This window comes from Lithohypha guttulata, assembly GCF_036872675.1.
Source record: "Lithohypha guttulata strain CCFEE 5908 chromosome Unknown scaffold_8, whole genome shotgun sequence".
Classification (NCBI taxonomy): domain Eukaryota; kingdom Fungi; phylum Ascomycota; class Eurotiomycetes; order Chaetothyriales; family Trichomeriaceae; genus Lithohypha; species Lithohypha guttulata.
The window spans coordinates 3,424-18,297 of NW_027042757.1; the positions used below are offsets into that span (position 1 = coordinate 3,424).

At 48.7% G+C, this 14,874-nt stretch overlaps 4 protein-coding genes across 4 annotated transcripts; 1 reads left to right on the forward strand and 3 right to left on the reverse strand.

Annotated features, from left to right (window-relative positions):
- Positions 1 to 779: 779 nt before the first annotated feature.
- Positions 780 to 3,449, forward strand: LTR64_008132 (uncharacterized protein; the record flags this gene model as incomplete). The annotated part of the gene is made up of 2 exons (XM_064902447.1): positions 780 to 2,047; positions 2,096 to 3,449. The coding sequence occupies 2 exons, from the start codon at positions 780 to 782 to the stop codon at positions 3,447 to 3,449; spliced, it is 2,622 nt and encodes an 873-aa protein (XP_064750923.1).
- A 710-nt stretch (positions 3,450 to 4,159) lies between these two features.
- LTR64_008133 (uncharacterized protein) lies at positions 4,160 to 5,342 on the reverse strand (the record flags this gene model as incomplete). Its single annotated transcript, XM_064902448.1, has 4 exons — positions 4,160 to 4,208; positions 4,266 to 4,348; positions 4,398 to 4,743; positions 4,834 to 5,342. 4 exons carry the CDS (start codon positions 5,340 to 5,342, stop codon positions 4,160 to 4,162), a joined length of 987 nt encoding a protein of 328 aa, XP_064750924.1.
- Positions 5,343 to 6,963: 1,621 nt separating this feature from the next.
- LTR64_008134 (uncharacterized protein) lies at positions 6,964 to 7,644 on the reverse strand (the record flags this gene model as incomplete). The annotated part of the gene is made up of 3 exons (XM_064902449.1): positions 6,964 to 7,030; positions 7,102 to 7,430; positions 7,483 to 7,644. 3 exons carry the CDS (start codon positions 7,642 to 7,644, stop codon positions 6,964 to 6,966), a joined length of 558 nt encoding a protein of 185 aa, XP_064750925.1.
- Positions 7,645 to 8,586: 942 nt separating this feature from the next.
- Positions 8,587 to 14,541, reverse strand: RPB2 (DNA-dependent RNA polymerase II; the record flags this gene model as incomplete). The annotated part of the gene is made up of 2 exons (XM_064902450.1): positions 8,587 to 12,369; positions 12,838 to 14,541. The coding sequence occupies 2 exons, from the start codon at positions 14,539 to 14,541 to the stop codon at positions 8,587 to 8,589; spliced, it is 5,487 nt and encodes a 1,828-aa protein (XP_064750926.1).
- Positions 14,542 to 14,874: the final 333 nt, after the last annotated feature.

The window sequence follows — 14,874 nt, forward strand, 5'->3', positions numbered from 1 at the left end:
TGAGTGCACTGGCAGCCTGCAAACTATAGGCCAGCACATACAGAGCGAAAGAGAGCATGGGAGAGAGAAGACAACAACAGCTATGGAACTGCAAGAATCCGTATGGCAGACGGGAACAAATATCCTCGCGATACCACTATGTTTTCAACTGTCGCAACATCACGCCACTCAAGAGATACTCCTTTTCGAACAGGGTCTACTGTGCCACAAAGTTTCTATCTTCTGAATGTTGTTGTATGAGATGCTAGTGCCTCGATGATATTCCAGCCATACTCGATGCGTTCTACTCAGACGAGCACTCAAGATTGCTGGCATAGTAGAACCCGACAGTGGCCGCTCTTGTCCATCAGAGTCACGCAACCTTAACGTGACTGCAACGAGTATACGTGATTGTATGCGACGATGTGAAACGTGGTGTGTAATCAAGCTCGCTGTTCTGTAGGGTAGATGGTGTGATCGGAGCATGATTGATGAGCGGAAATAGTGCTTAAAATAGAGGCAGACATGGCCGCTGCCTTATGACGGTAAGAATTTGCTTGGCGGGACAATTACTTGCGCCTCTGTCGCGTTGTAGAGCAGGTGCGTTCCTGGTAAAACCATCATCGTTGATGCATGACGGCGACCAATCGACATTGGTTGCAGGGTGATGAACATGCTCTAGGAAGCATACACAGACCAGCGACACGAAAGCTACGACATTGAACTCGGCGGCATCGGCCACGACGGACTCCTCGATACCGACCTCCGCTGCAGTCAATCAGACAATCCTACAACCATCAATGAACTCCCAAATCCATCTCGATCCCTCTCTGAGGTCCAATCCTTTGTCGTCGCCAGCACGAACTACGTCCCAGCATTATCCCGACGCCGTCCAGCAGGTCTACTCCCCAGTACAACCATCACCGAACAACTCTTATCAAAGCATTCACACACCAAACTATTATGGCAATCAACCCACTCATGACAGTCCCGATGATCACAGTCCAGGAGCACATCCCTCAGCCGGTCAAAATCCGGACGACCTGAAACGTCCTCGTGCCTGTGAGGCATGTCGCCAACTCAAGGTCAAATGCGAGATCGACGACAATAGCCCAAATGGAAGTTGCAAGAGATGCGCCAAAGCTCACAGGCAATGCATCATCACTCTGCCAAGCCGTAAGAGGCAGAAAAAGACTGATAGTCGCGTCGCTGAGCTTGAGAAGAAGATTGATGCTTTAACCGCCACTCTAGCTGCACGGGGAGGTGCTGAGGATATTGCTCTAGATCCCGCCATTGCACAGCAACAATACCAGCACCAACCTCCGATCTACAACAATCAATGGAACGGCCCCGTTCCTCCCATCCCGCCATCCCCTTCCAATCCAATCCAAGTTGCTGGAATAAAGAGAAAGTCAATAGACACCTTCGGACCCTTCGGCGATGAGCTTCACAGACCACAACAAGCTATGAAAAGAGAGCCTTCGATTGGACCTGCACATCTAGCTGTAGGTGACGCCAGACAATCACGAGCCGGTTCTGAGCCGCCTTCGCGAGACTTGGTTGATCGAGGCCTCATCGACACCAAAACTGCTTACAGATGCTTCGATCGCTACCACAAGGACATGTCCTACAGGCTACCAGTGGTGATATTTCCCTCCGACACCAAAGCTGAGGACATCCGTAAGATAAAGCCCACCCTATTTCACGCCATTGTCGCCGTCGCAAGTGGTACTATCAGGCCCGACTTACAGTCAAAGCTCATTAGCGATGCCACCAGAATACTGGCTGAACGCATTGTCTATACGGGTGAGAAGTCCATGGAACTGGTGCAGGCTATTCAAATCATGACTGTCTTCTACCAGCCGCCTGAACGATACGAGGAGTTGAACTTCAACCAGCTCATTCATATTGCTGCGGTCATGGCTTTGGATATCGGTATGGGTAAAAGAACAAGAAAGAGTGCTCCCATCATCTTCAAAGGATTTATGGAAAGGAGTAAAGTATTGCCTGACCCAAATGCAGCTGAGACAAGACGATGCTGGCTCGGTTGCTACTATATGTGTTCTAAGTGAGTCCTCTCTAGCCCCTGTCAAACCACATAACTGACCTAGTTAAGCTCTGCCATGTCGCTACGACGACCTCTCCTAGTCCGATGGTCACCTTACGCCGACGAGTGTCTCGAGATCCTCAGAACTGCTCCCGATGCTCTACCATCCGACAAGTGGCTGTGTCATATCGTGAAAGCCCAGCACATCGCTGAAATGATCGGGACTGAATTTGCTATGGACGACCCAGCAAAAGAAATTCGTGTCACGGACTTGAACGTACAATTTCACCTTCGCGGCCTCGAACAAGAATTGGAGAAATGGCACAAAGAGGGTGAAGACTTCATGACTAGCCCAATCATGAGACACACAAAAGCAATCATCAACTTGTATATGCACGAGATTGCAATGCATAATGAGCACAACATTGACGACTTCCGACCTCCTTACCACTCTACACCCATAGAAGGACCACCTGATCCCGACTCTGTCACACCAATACACATCGACTCCCTCACAAAATGCCTGCACTCTGCCCACGAAGCTTTTGATGCTTTCCTCTCAATGGACATTGATTTCCTCCGCTCTTTGCCGACACATTTCTTCGTGCGGAACTCTTACGCAGCCGTTGCCCTGATCAAGCTCTACACTGCCTGCGCCGCCAAAGAATCCAAGATGGGCGCGATTTTCCAACCTGCCGAGCTCAAAGTCGATTACTACCTCGACGGCCTCATCTCCACCCTTATGAAAGTGGCAGAAGGCGGCATGTCCCGCGTCGCATACAAATTCAGCATAATCTTTCAAATGTTGCGAAACTGGCACCTAAAGCGTACAGAAGCTCCAAGCGGTCGCGGTAGCAGAGAGCACTCCCAACCACGAATGCCACCGAAGGCCGTGGCTGCTTCGAGAACACCCGTGTACCACCCACCTCTCCCTCGTCCAAACGAGCCACAGCAGAAGAATCAGTCACAGGCACAAATCTGGCCACACCAAGCTCAAGCACACGCTCAGGCCCCAATACATCCCAGTCATTCCCAGTCTCAATCTCAGCCTCAAGGCCCTTCCCGCAACGGCCTCCAGATGCTCTCCGATGCAGCCATGAACCCCCGACCAATGCCCGGTCCACCCACCCAGCAAAGTCCCTGGCTCTCCTCGCCACAACAACAACAACAACAACAAGGTATGCAGCAGAACCAACAGCCACCTCAACTTCCGACAAACATGTCCCAGCAAATGTCTGGCGATCCCAACGCGGGAGGTGTACCCATGGCCATCGATCCGATGATGGCTGCTGCGTATGGGATGCCGCCTGATCAAATGTCTTTACTGGACTTTACGAGTGATGAACTTATGGCTTATGGATTTGGGGATGAGTTTTTGGCCATGAATTTTGGGTTTGATCAGGGCGGTGGGTGGGCTATATGAGTATTGAGAGGTCGAGTGCGAGAGAATACGTAGGGTGAAGGGTTTGAGGTTATTCTCGTCTTTCACTGGCAGTGAGTTTGACCTCCGACGTACTGCCGCCTGTCCGCAAGGATTATTGAGAACAATGCTACGAAGTGCTAATGTGCAATGAAATTCGAGCCCTGTAGAACAGATATTTTTGATACCAGCTCTTTTTTCGCTGTGCTGTTCGCAGTCTTCGATGCTGATAGTAGAGATTGACAACAGGCTAACAGCTAGTGACCACATGCTGTGTAATAGACCGTGAAAAAAGGCGTTGCTCCCGACGTGTTGGACGATGATGGGATGGTGAAATAGCAATTTTATTCATTTCTTCGAAACTACACTTGACCAAGCCAGGCGCGCAAGGCTTAATGCTCCACTGTGGTTAATGATTTGATATCGCATAATGTATAGCTTCCGGGCGGGCTAAGGTCATAGGTTGTGTGAATGGACCAAGCCGTGAGATGGTCGTCCGCTTTGTGTCAATGGTTCACCACGAGAATCACAGCCAGTTCCTAGGAGGATCTTTGCTTTGGGTATGCCTTTTTCGCTCGGTATTTGATAGGCTACTGTCCACGTCTTCCTGGGCCGGGTTGGAGGACCGCCTCGTGGGGATACAACACTTCTTAGATCAAGTCTGTGGATGTGGGTATTCCAGAAGGTTCAAGATGGTGGTCATCGATATTTTTTCAGGTTTGGTTCGTGTTCGAAAATGGCTTCCGCGCTGTGATGGTTATGCTATAGTGAACAACGTCAGCTGCCTTGTTCCACCCTTGCAATTTTATAATGACATACCAAGGAGAATACCAGTGCTCATCGAGTTGTGCCAGCTCGTTTATCGCTTTCTCACACATATCATTGACTTGGTCTGCCGTCATCTATACGAGCTTGTCAGTATCCTTCCAGCATAGTCGCCTACCTACTCACGTTCATATGCCTGATACATGGTTGAAGGATCCACCCTTGTATCCCAGACTCATAATATCTTTGAAATATACGACCACTTTCATGACCTTTTAAATCAGTTGCCGGGTTCGGCCAAGGCGACCAGGGAACTTTGTCAATGCGTTCCTGGACCTCCACAAATCCAGCCTCTTCGATTAGCCTTTTCATGTTCGTAGCGAGATTATAGTCTCTTCCCATGGCCCGCTCGAGAGCAGGCCGAAGATTACAGACGGCTCTGACAGCGCTGTCTTCACGATAAATGCCATCGTCGCAGCTACAGTATGGTACTACCTCTGTCTCTTCGAGGTAACCGCCTGGCTTGAGGTGCCTAAAACTCAAGTCAGCATACCTGTGAAAAGATGTAGACAAGCCAGTAATAAGACCATATTTCCAATCTGGCGGCAAGATAGATACTCACTCGAAGCATTGCTTGTAGAACTCGGGATAGTTCTGGCTCCCAGCCATTAAACCTCTAGCGTAAACAAAATCGAGCTTTCCATGAACTTCTGTGATCTCGTCCAGGATCCAGCTATCGTTGTAGGACTGTAAGATGAATGATAAGTTTTCGCGCCCCTCGGTATCAGGGATGAACTGATCGAAGCCAGTGACTTGTGCCTCAGGGAAGAGATCTGCCATATTACGGGCCCACAGACCGTGCATACCACATCTCACATCGAGCACGTTCCGTAGGTCTTCTATTGGTGCTGTATAGAGTTTGTTGTCGTATAGATGGAGCATCAACAGGTGCAGGACTCTTTCGTTTCGAGAGGCCAGTTCGTCACCTCTCGCAAAGGGTTGGGAGCCATAACGATAATTGGGAAATCGACGACCATACTCGTAAACAAGGTCAGCATGAGTGGAGGCTAATGACCAAGCTGATCGATAGTCGACATCCTCATCTAAACTGTCCCTGGACTGTTGTTCCATTCTCTGTCATGTGACTCGTTGGACGGCAGGGAAAGATTTGAGACTCGATGAGAGCTATAAGCAATTCTGTTATGGAAGCATTGCATTAAATCTCCAGATGCCTGCTATTATGCAGCAATATGATAAATGAAGGAGATAGTGACAACAGTACTTGAGCAGTATCAGAGGTGGGATAGACGTTAGAAAAAATCGCTTTGAGAAACAAATGGCGAAACGAGGTTTACCTGATCCATCGCAGACGGATATGTGGAAAAGGAGGACTTATTTCGAGCAAGAGGCAACCATCCAGAATGATATCGGCATGTCCGGTGCCGATCCGTAAAATAGAGTATGAAAGCAAACTCAGAAGGCACGAGCTCGTAGTGCCTCTGATAACACATAAGGTATCCGAGTGAAAAGCTTGTCAAGTCATTGATGTAGTATGCGAGTACCGTAGTTGGTAGACCTCAGCTAGCCCCGACTGTGACATTACTCGCTTAGCACAAATCGTCGAAATAAAACTCGACAGACGTGTTCAATCGTAGCCAGTCGCGGGAGCGGATGAGGCAGTCAAGACTAAGTGTATGACGAGCAAGAATGTTTGCTGTCTGGCTGTTTGATGATACCTTAGCTCGAGTTTGAGCCCACGTAGCACTACTCGAGTATCGAAACCCTGCCTGTGAACCAACGAAAGGGGTCCACGACTCAGTATTACACAAGAAATCTGACCTGGCAAACGAGAATCTGAGCCGAAATGGTGGGACACTTTACCTGACAGAACCTCAATGCTGGATACCATGCACGTTATGCTCGGCGGCCAACGTTTCTTTCGGAACAAGCTGACCAGTAAGGCATATGATAGAAGTCTTCCAGCATTAACTCTTGGAACGTGGGAACGTGGATGGTGAGCTGCCCCACATGGCGTGACGCATAGTGGATAGGTATTCTTCCTTCATCCAGTATCCCCGTTGAGCTTGAAAATAGTGTGAATGAGAGCGTCGATGTTCAGTGCAGTGTTGATCAGCACGGAGAAGACAGGCAACTGGAGTGCGCGATCGCCGTCGCAGTGCCAATAACTTCTTGGTGTCGATCAGATGCCAGCAAAGCATGCTCCTCATGAGCGTACCGATCCGGCCTCGAGAAGTCTCGACAAGCTTGAGCTAAAGCAGTATGGCGTAACTCCCAGTGTCCGGTGCTCTGGGATGACGCCTGCAGTGACCTGCCGATCGTTAACCCCACAACCACTTTGTTGGGTCGAGGACTGCATTGTTCCAACTCCCTACCAACCCGGTAAATGGCTTGGGACGCCAAAGGAGGCGGCTTAGACTGAGATCCGAACGAGCCATACAGATGTTGACAAGTGTCTAGATCAATGCAACAATCAAAATGAAGTATGAGTTGCAATGATTCGAAAACTGTGTTCGTCTATTTGCTCTTTCAGGAAGTGGGCTTCGATCTATCATCAGCAGTTGCTCTAAGCAATTAATTTCCGAGCTCAACCGGAAGGTACAACCCAAACCCAACGCCTTCACTTTTTCCAGATCGTTCCTTGCTCGCCAGCATTATCATTATCTATGTCGATCTTGTTTGAGCATACCTGATGCTATCCATACTCCCGACCTTTCAAACACACTGAACGATTTTAAGCCTCGCCTTTGGCAGGCGCCGCTCCAGACTTGGCTCGTTTCCACAAGCACACGCTACTAACGCTGGACAAGAAAAACAAGATACTGGCAGAGCGTTAGTCACAGCGTTCAAGACTCGACATGATGCAACTTACCAGAGAGCAATGCTCATCCCCCAAATACTCTTCATCTGCAAGCAAGTCGATTTACTCGTTCCAATCCAATTTGAATAGTTGATCTTTCCACCCTCGTTAACTAAGCTGTTGCTGAGAGCGGAAGCGAATGAGTAAGCACTTGAGGCGCTGCTGTTGAGGTCGCCAATGACATTGCAATTGAGAAATGAAAGTGGCTTGCCGACCACAGCAGCAACCACGATAAGCGCGATGAGAAAGAGTGCGTCGATAATTGCGTTGATGAGGTAAGGAAGCAGGTTGTCGAGGAAAAGAATGACTGTGATGGCGCAGTAAAGTACGGCAATGCAGACCTGGAGCCTTGGTGTTAGCATTCGACCACAAGAAATAAGGTGATGTACTTACAATGCTGAGAGTACCAAGCAATACCTCAGGTGGATTGATATTTGCTGAAATCATCTCAGCGATGAAGTTGGAAGCCATTCCAATGACCGCAATCATCGACGCCGCCTGAGCATATCGAGAGAGCACGAGTGTAGCACCGAGAGCGCCCTGGTTTCCCAACATGATGAACGAGCGGTAGTGATGTCTAATGGTATCTTAGGGAATTCTGCTTGAGCTTCGAAAGAATGAATAGGCCAAATGAAATGTGCTTTGTGTCGAGGGATTGACGAAGACTCTGCTTGCTGTCGTATAATGCTCGTCAAGAGCTGCGAATTTATGCTGGTATCGCTGAACGCCTGTATGGTAGAGAGAGAGGAAGGACAACAACAAGACAGCTAGCTGAGACAATAACCCAAAACTGAAATATAGACGCAAGGAAATATTGAATAGCAATGATATCGTCGTAGTTTGATAGTCGAGCCTGTACTCACATCGACTCTCGACCTGTCTTATACCTCGTACCCTCATACCCAAAGACCCCATCCACATCGGACTGCACTGCCATCTTTAACCTCCATCAGTCTCAGACTGTCACCCAAGCACCGACACCGACATGGCGCACAAAGAGCCTCAAAAGCCTGCGGCTAAAAGTCACCACTCACCTGACAATACAGCCATGCGGAGTATCTAGTATAAACACCAGCAAAGAGCATTCTATTTAGGGCGCACAAGGCAACAGTCCACAATAGAACAGAACCTGTCGAAGACATAGCAACGAGAAGAGGAACGAGTGGTCAAGAATGAATGTTTCAGAAATACTGTAACTTCGACTGGGTTTGAAACGCCAAGACCAGCGTTTGAGGCAGGTACCGCGTTGTACTATTTCCTAACTTAAGCGCTCCGTATCCCCCAAGCGCCCAACTTAGGCCGTTCAAGCCAAATTGCAAGAAGAAGCATTGGTAAATGAGAACTCTATGTCTAAGGAATGCAAACGTACAAAGCTTTTCCCGTCCCGCAAGTCCAGCTCCTCCTTGTTCCAAGTTTCAGAATATTATGGAGATAGCTTGAAGTAGGCAAGGCACTGACACAAGCAGTTCCTGCGTCTTGTTCCCCCCTAACCACAACTCAAGACTTCTTAGTATACAATCGAGCCGCGATGTTCATACTCCATAATTCCTGGAATAGCAACTTGGCTGCATATGGCAAATAAACCTGCGAGATCTTGTTCTTGTTGTTACAATTCTTGCATTCAAAGGTGTTCTTCTTCAATTTTGCGATCACAGTCATCAGGCCGCAGATATCGCAGACGTGGACTCTGAAAGGATCGGACACATCGAAGAGTCTCTCTTTCATGAACGAACTGGCACCGTGTGCGATCATGCAATCACGCTCCATTTCTCCGAAACGAAGACCACCGTCTCGTGCTCGACCCTCCATAGGCTGTCGAGTAAGAATTTGAGTGGGTCCTCGAGCTCGGGAGTGAATCTTGTCGTCGACCATGTGGCGCAGACGCTGGTAGTAAGTAGGGCCAAAGAAGACTTGAGCAACCAACTTGCGTCCAGTGTGTCCGTTGTACATGACTTCGAAGCCACGACTGTGGTATCCCATGGATCGTAGAAGTTCCGATATCTGAGTTACAGTGACGCTGGTAAAGGGCGTAGCGTCGCCTTCTTCGCCCTTCAAGCTAGCTACTTTTGACAAAAGACATTCGATCAGATGAGCAATAGTCATTCGAGAAGGAATGGCATGAGGATTAATGATGATATCAGGGGTAATACCATTGCGCGAGAATGGCATATCTTCCTGACGATAGGTAATACCGATAGTACCTTTTTGACCGTGTCGCGAGGCGAACTTGTCTCCGATCTGGGGAACTTTGGTGTTTCGAACGCGAACCTTCACAAATTTCTGGAGGTCGGCATTCTGTGTGAGCATAACAGCATCGACCACGCCAGACTCTGTAGACCTAAGTGGTATGGAGACATCACGCTTGACGTGAGTCTTCTGTCGCTGACCGAGCTCTTCAGCATCTGGTGCCATTGGTGCAGTCTTACCCATGATGATGTCTTCGCCAACTACTCGAACGCCTGGAGAGATAATGCCATCTTCGTCGAGCTTGTCATAGGTGCCGTGCTTAAGTCGCAGTGTGTCTTGTCTTGTAGGCTTCTCGAACTTCTCGAATACATTTTGCCCGACAGACTTCTCCTGTTCTTGGTATACACGGTAGAACAAGGATCTGAATAGACCGCGATCAATCGAGCTCTGGTTCATAATTACCGAATCTTCTTGGTTGTAGCCTGAATAGCAAGCAATGGCGACAATAGCGTTTTGACCGGCAGGCAGTTCTCTGAATTTGAGATAGTTCATAGCCTGGGTTCTTGCTAGCGGTTTTTGAGGATAATAGAGAATGTTGGCCATGGTCTCCATGCGCTGGTCGAAATTGGTGAGGAAAATGCCCATTGCTTGCTTGCCCATGGCTGACTGATAGGTATTACGAGGCGACTGGTTGTGATCGGGGAAAGGTATGATACTGGCACAAACACCAAGAATCATGCTCGGATGAATTTCACAGTGAGTGAATATCTTTGCACTTGGTGCAAGAGGAACCTCGTTCCGGCGCAAAGGATCGTTATCCTGCTCGATGATATAACCCTCTGCTCGGGCGGCAGCGTCTGCTAGGTTCTCAGGAGTCATCACGATCATAGCTTGCTCTTCCTCCTCGGCATCCAGGTATTCTATGGCACCCTTCGCCACCAAGTGAAACCAGTTGAAGGGTGGTTGGTTTTCGCGCCGGGCTTCCAAAGGATTCTCGATCAACCAATTGTCGGCCTTGATTGCGTCCACGTCTTTGCGGGTGACTATAAGCTTACCAGTATTCCCTTCATGGGCCGTCTCGATTGTGAACAAGGGTCTGCAGAGTCTCCCAACATCACCACTCAGGCGAAACTCCTTCTCACGAATGTCCCATACCAGACTGTAATCCCACTCCAGCGTTCCATTACGTCGAAGTCTTTTCATTGTGTTCACGAGTGGCGTTGGATCACCTGTAACGACAGCAAACCAAACACCGTTCACGAATATTTTGGTCACGTCGGGGTAAATACGAGGTTCCCATTCTTCAAGCGCGGTCGGGCCTGTGCTGTGGTCGAAGATCCAGGCTTCAAGTGCGGGACCATTGGCTCGGCCGGAAGAGACTAGCGACATCAAAGCCACATTCTTGACTAGACCACAAGCTTGGCCTTCAGGAGTCTCAGCTGGACAGACGTAACCCCAGTGAGTGTTGTGCAGTTGACGTGGTTTTGCGATTTTGCCTTCGCGGCCGATAGGAGCGTTGGTCCTTCGCATGTGCGAAAGAGTGGCAGCAAAGGTATATCTACTCAAGACTTGCGACACACCAGCTTTAGCTTTGTCAAGTCTCTTTTGATCACCCCAATTGCCTGTAGCGAGAGAATATTTGAGCCCATTTGTGAGGATAGCTGGCTTGAAACCTGCTTTGAGACTGATAGGATGACCATCCTGAACCTTCTTCTCCATATACCTCTGAAGATCCTTGCAAGCCTTGTCAAGCTGTTGGCGATACAAGGTCGTCATAAGAGGACCAGGAAGATCGATTCGTTTCTTGCCTAGATGATCACGGTCATCTGGCTCGGTTCGGTTCAAAGCACACTTGAGCATACGCGAGACCATGTAACCCAGAAAGAAGGCTTTTCGTGTGGTTGCATCCGCAGTCTGGCCGATATGAGGCAAGAATTCCTTGGTTAAGATATCGATGGCTACCTTTTGACGATCCGAGGAACGTAGTCCGCTGTTGTTGCTTCGCTTAGCAATGTAGTCGCGTGCGACGTCGGCACTCTGAATGACCTGACCTTCCTGAATTGAGCCCATAAGCTTGTCAACCATCTCTTTATCTCTGTGATCGAAGCATATCTTCTCGAGGATATCTTGATCGGACATGACGTCCAAAGCACGGAAGACGATGGTAAGTGGAATGTCCTCTTTTACGTAGGGAAGTTGCACTCTGATAGGACCATCGATCTTGGTGCCGTCAGGACCGTCACCTTTGCGGAACAACTTCACAGTACACTGCGACATTATCCTATTTCCTTTGTCGATGACGCTTCGAATTTCAGCGAGATGAGTGAAGGCTGAAGTTGATGGTTTCTGGAAGACCTGGACAATGTTGCCAGCGCTTCTTTCCTGCGCAATCAAAACCTTCTCGGATCCATTAATGATGAAGTAGCCACCTTGGTCGTAAGGACATTCACCCCAAGCAAAGAGCTCGTCCTCTGTAGGAAACATATCGGGCTGGACCAAATGGCATGCAGAGCTCTTGACCATGATTGGGACATTACCAACGAAGATATCTTGACTGGGTTCGTGAGCCCCCTCTTCCCTGCTCTCTCTCCAGTACAGGACCTGACCTGAATCGTCCATGCTGCTGTCATCGATTGATTGCACATCCCACGGCTTCGCTTTTGCTAAATGGGTCTTTCGTTCCATGGTACAGAAGATAGGAGCAGCATATGTAAGACTCCTTAATCTCGCCTCGTGAGGCATCATGTTACTAATTTCGCCATCACCCTCAGTGTAGCTTGGTCTCGAGATAGTGACACCACCGAATATGATTTCATGTCGCTTGATGACTACAGGATTGGGATCGTCTTCGTCAGCGATGTTTTCTGTCTGATCCACAGTGATTCTGCCTTTCTCATTAAAAAGGTCCTGGATGCTGACAGTAAGGAAGTCGTTGAAAGAGTCGATTTGTAATGCGCAAAGATTTTTTTGGTGGAAGAAGGAGGTGACTACTTCCCAGCAATCCTCCTCGCTCAATGTCTGATCGTCGCTATATTCAGCAACTTCGCCGTCTCCGTATACACCATCTACATCATACTCCGCCATCGTGATCGCCTAGGAAGGTGGACTTGAGTTCGAAAGGGGAGGAAGGGAGATCGCAGAAGGCAATGCAAGCGCTTGGCCTGCACCAGGCAGTCGTCGCGTGGCTCTGAGATATCAGCTAAGACTTCAGGACGCTTGACTTGAAGCGACAATACGATTAGGGAATATCAAAAGGTGTACAGCGACAAAGGTCGAGAAGGTTGAGCGAAGAAGACGTGAATTGCGCTTTGAAAGTTGTGAATTCGCAAGACAGGCGCAAGTACAACGCGGTAGGAATGCGCTAACTTCTCACGTGACAGAAAAGTGTGGAACAACCTACCTAGTACGAGTACCTTTTGCGAGTAGTAAACACACTTCACTTTCAATAACTCTGGGGTATCATGGTAAACAATCAAGAAGCGCTTGCAGCATATCCTTCGTTGACTCCGCGTCAGCATTTCCTTCCAAATCGATGCCATCCAATTGCTCCCGTAAACTCACTCGAAGCTTGGCCATTCCACCTGTGTCCTTCGAAATGCTCGCTAATATGTACTTCCTAGCGCCATCGTCTTCTGCTATCAGCCACGCAAGGATTATGTCTAGTGTCTGCAACGGAAAGAGCCCAGCATCCATCCTTCGAGACAAGTATTCATTTTCAGTATCCTCCACATCTTCAGGCGAAAGACTTTTCTTTTCCTGCTCAATTTGTTCTTCGGCTGCGGCTAGTCTGTCCGAGTATCCCTTGCGCAGTTCTAGAAGTCTATTGCACTTCTCATAGTCTTTCTCAACAAACTTAGCAAGGAGTCGGATGCGTGAAGCAGAACCTGGGGGTAACAAGCGCAGTAGCGAGGATAGTATGCCAATGAGATGCTCTATTGATTCCCGCTCAAGCTTCTTGCTTTTCATCAGTGCTGTGAATACCTGCTTGAGACCACCAGCGTCCACTAGTCGCTCGTACACTGGTCCCCCACTGAACCCATCCGCTGCATGGTCAAGCACTCTTAGAGCTCCATGCTTGGAGAACTTACCGTCTTTCAGCATGATCAGGCAAAGCTCCATGCCCTCTTTTTGGATGAATTCATCACGACCTGAGGCGTGTTTGACAAGGGTGACGAGACAATCGAATAGGTTGCCTGCGAATTCCTCTTCATCAGAATCCTTTTCCGGGTCACGACTTCTCCACGCACTCAGCAGCTCAAGAATTGTGTCGACCGCATCCAGCTTGACGAGCCGTTCAATGTTTTTTACATCTGTTTGTGCAAGAATGACCAGAATCTCGGCGGCATACTGGCGATTCTGACCCACTTTGTTGGACGCAGACTCATCAGATTGCTTAATGCGTTGTAGTAGCCACTTAAGAAACTTTGCATTCGCTCCGATTTTCTCGGCATTTGCAGTATCGGACAAGAGAGACTCGATGACACTCAGCACATGATAGACTCCTGCATTGTCACTCTCAGTTTTTTCGTCGAGACGATTAAGATTGCTGACTAACAAACCTATAAGGTCCGCCTTGAGCATGCTCTTCACAAGCACGGACCAGTCGTCTGCTGATGCACCAGAGTCCTCGTCAATCAAGTCTGCGATAACCTCTGTAGCTGCAATGGCAATGTCGGTGTTGTCATGAGCTAGCAAGCCAACGAGACTGTCACTACAACCAGATCTCACAAAGTCCTTGTACAGGTCAGAGTGCTCGGAAAGTAAGGAGAGGCTCTTAATTTCCGAGTCAAGATCGGCTTCACTCGACATGAACTTGGTAGGATCGTCCTCGTATTTCGCGCGCAACTCGGCGTTCTTGTTAGTCTTGCGCTCGAAGTTGAGGGCCGTACGTTTCAGCCAGACCAAATTGATCTCCTCCTCAACGTCGTCGTCCTCATTTTGTTCAATGTAATCTAGCACGTCGTTTTCTTTCTTGGAAACACCACCACCAAAAAAGCGTCCTTCTTCATCGTCCTCTACTTCCTCGTCAATGTCGTCTTCTGGCGGAAGTGCTGGTCCTGCCACCTGCTCTTCCTCAGGCTCATCCTGTACAAATGCGGTCTTTGAGCCGTTAGGTGAGCTGGTATTGGGAGTGCCTCTAGGTGAGTCGACCTCGCTATGTTTGGCAGCTTTCTTGCTTGCAGTTCGTGTAAATGAAGTGGTGGGATCGTTCAATTTGCGCTTGAGTGAGCTGGTAGGAGGTGGTAGAGTGTTGATGGAAGCCATTGACTGTTTTCATCAAGACATGGATTTGCCTCCTAGTCGAAGTCTCTTTCCCGTAACCCAAAGCTGCTGAAACAGTTGCAGTTTGTCACAGCTTTCGAAAGTTGGTATCCGGAAGTTGGTATTCGAAGTAAATGTCGAAAAACATGCAAACATGCAAACATGACAAACATTGAGCCGTGATGTACCTGGTGCATACCGAGTGCTGCTTTTGAAGATTCACCATCACCTTACGTTACTACTGGTTCGTCTGCGCATCGATATTCCAGCTCCGAAACATCAGACTCTTTTCAACTGAAGTTGTTGTTTCGCGCCAGATACAAAACATCTTTAACC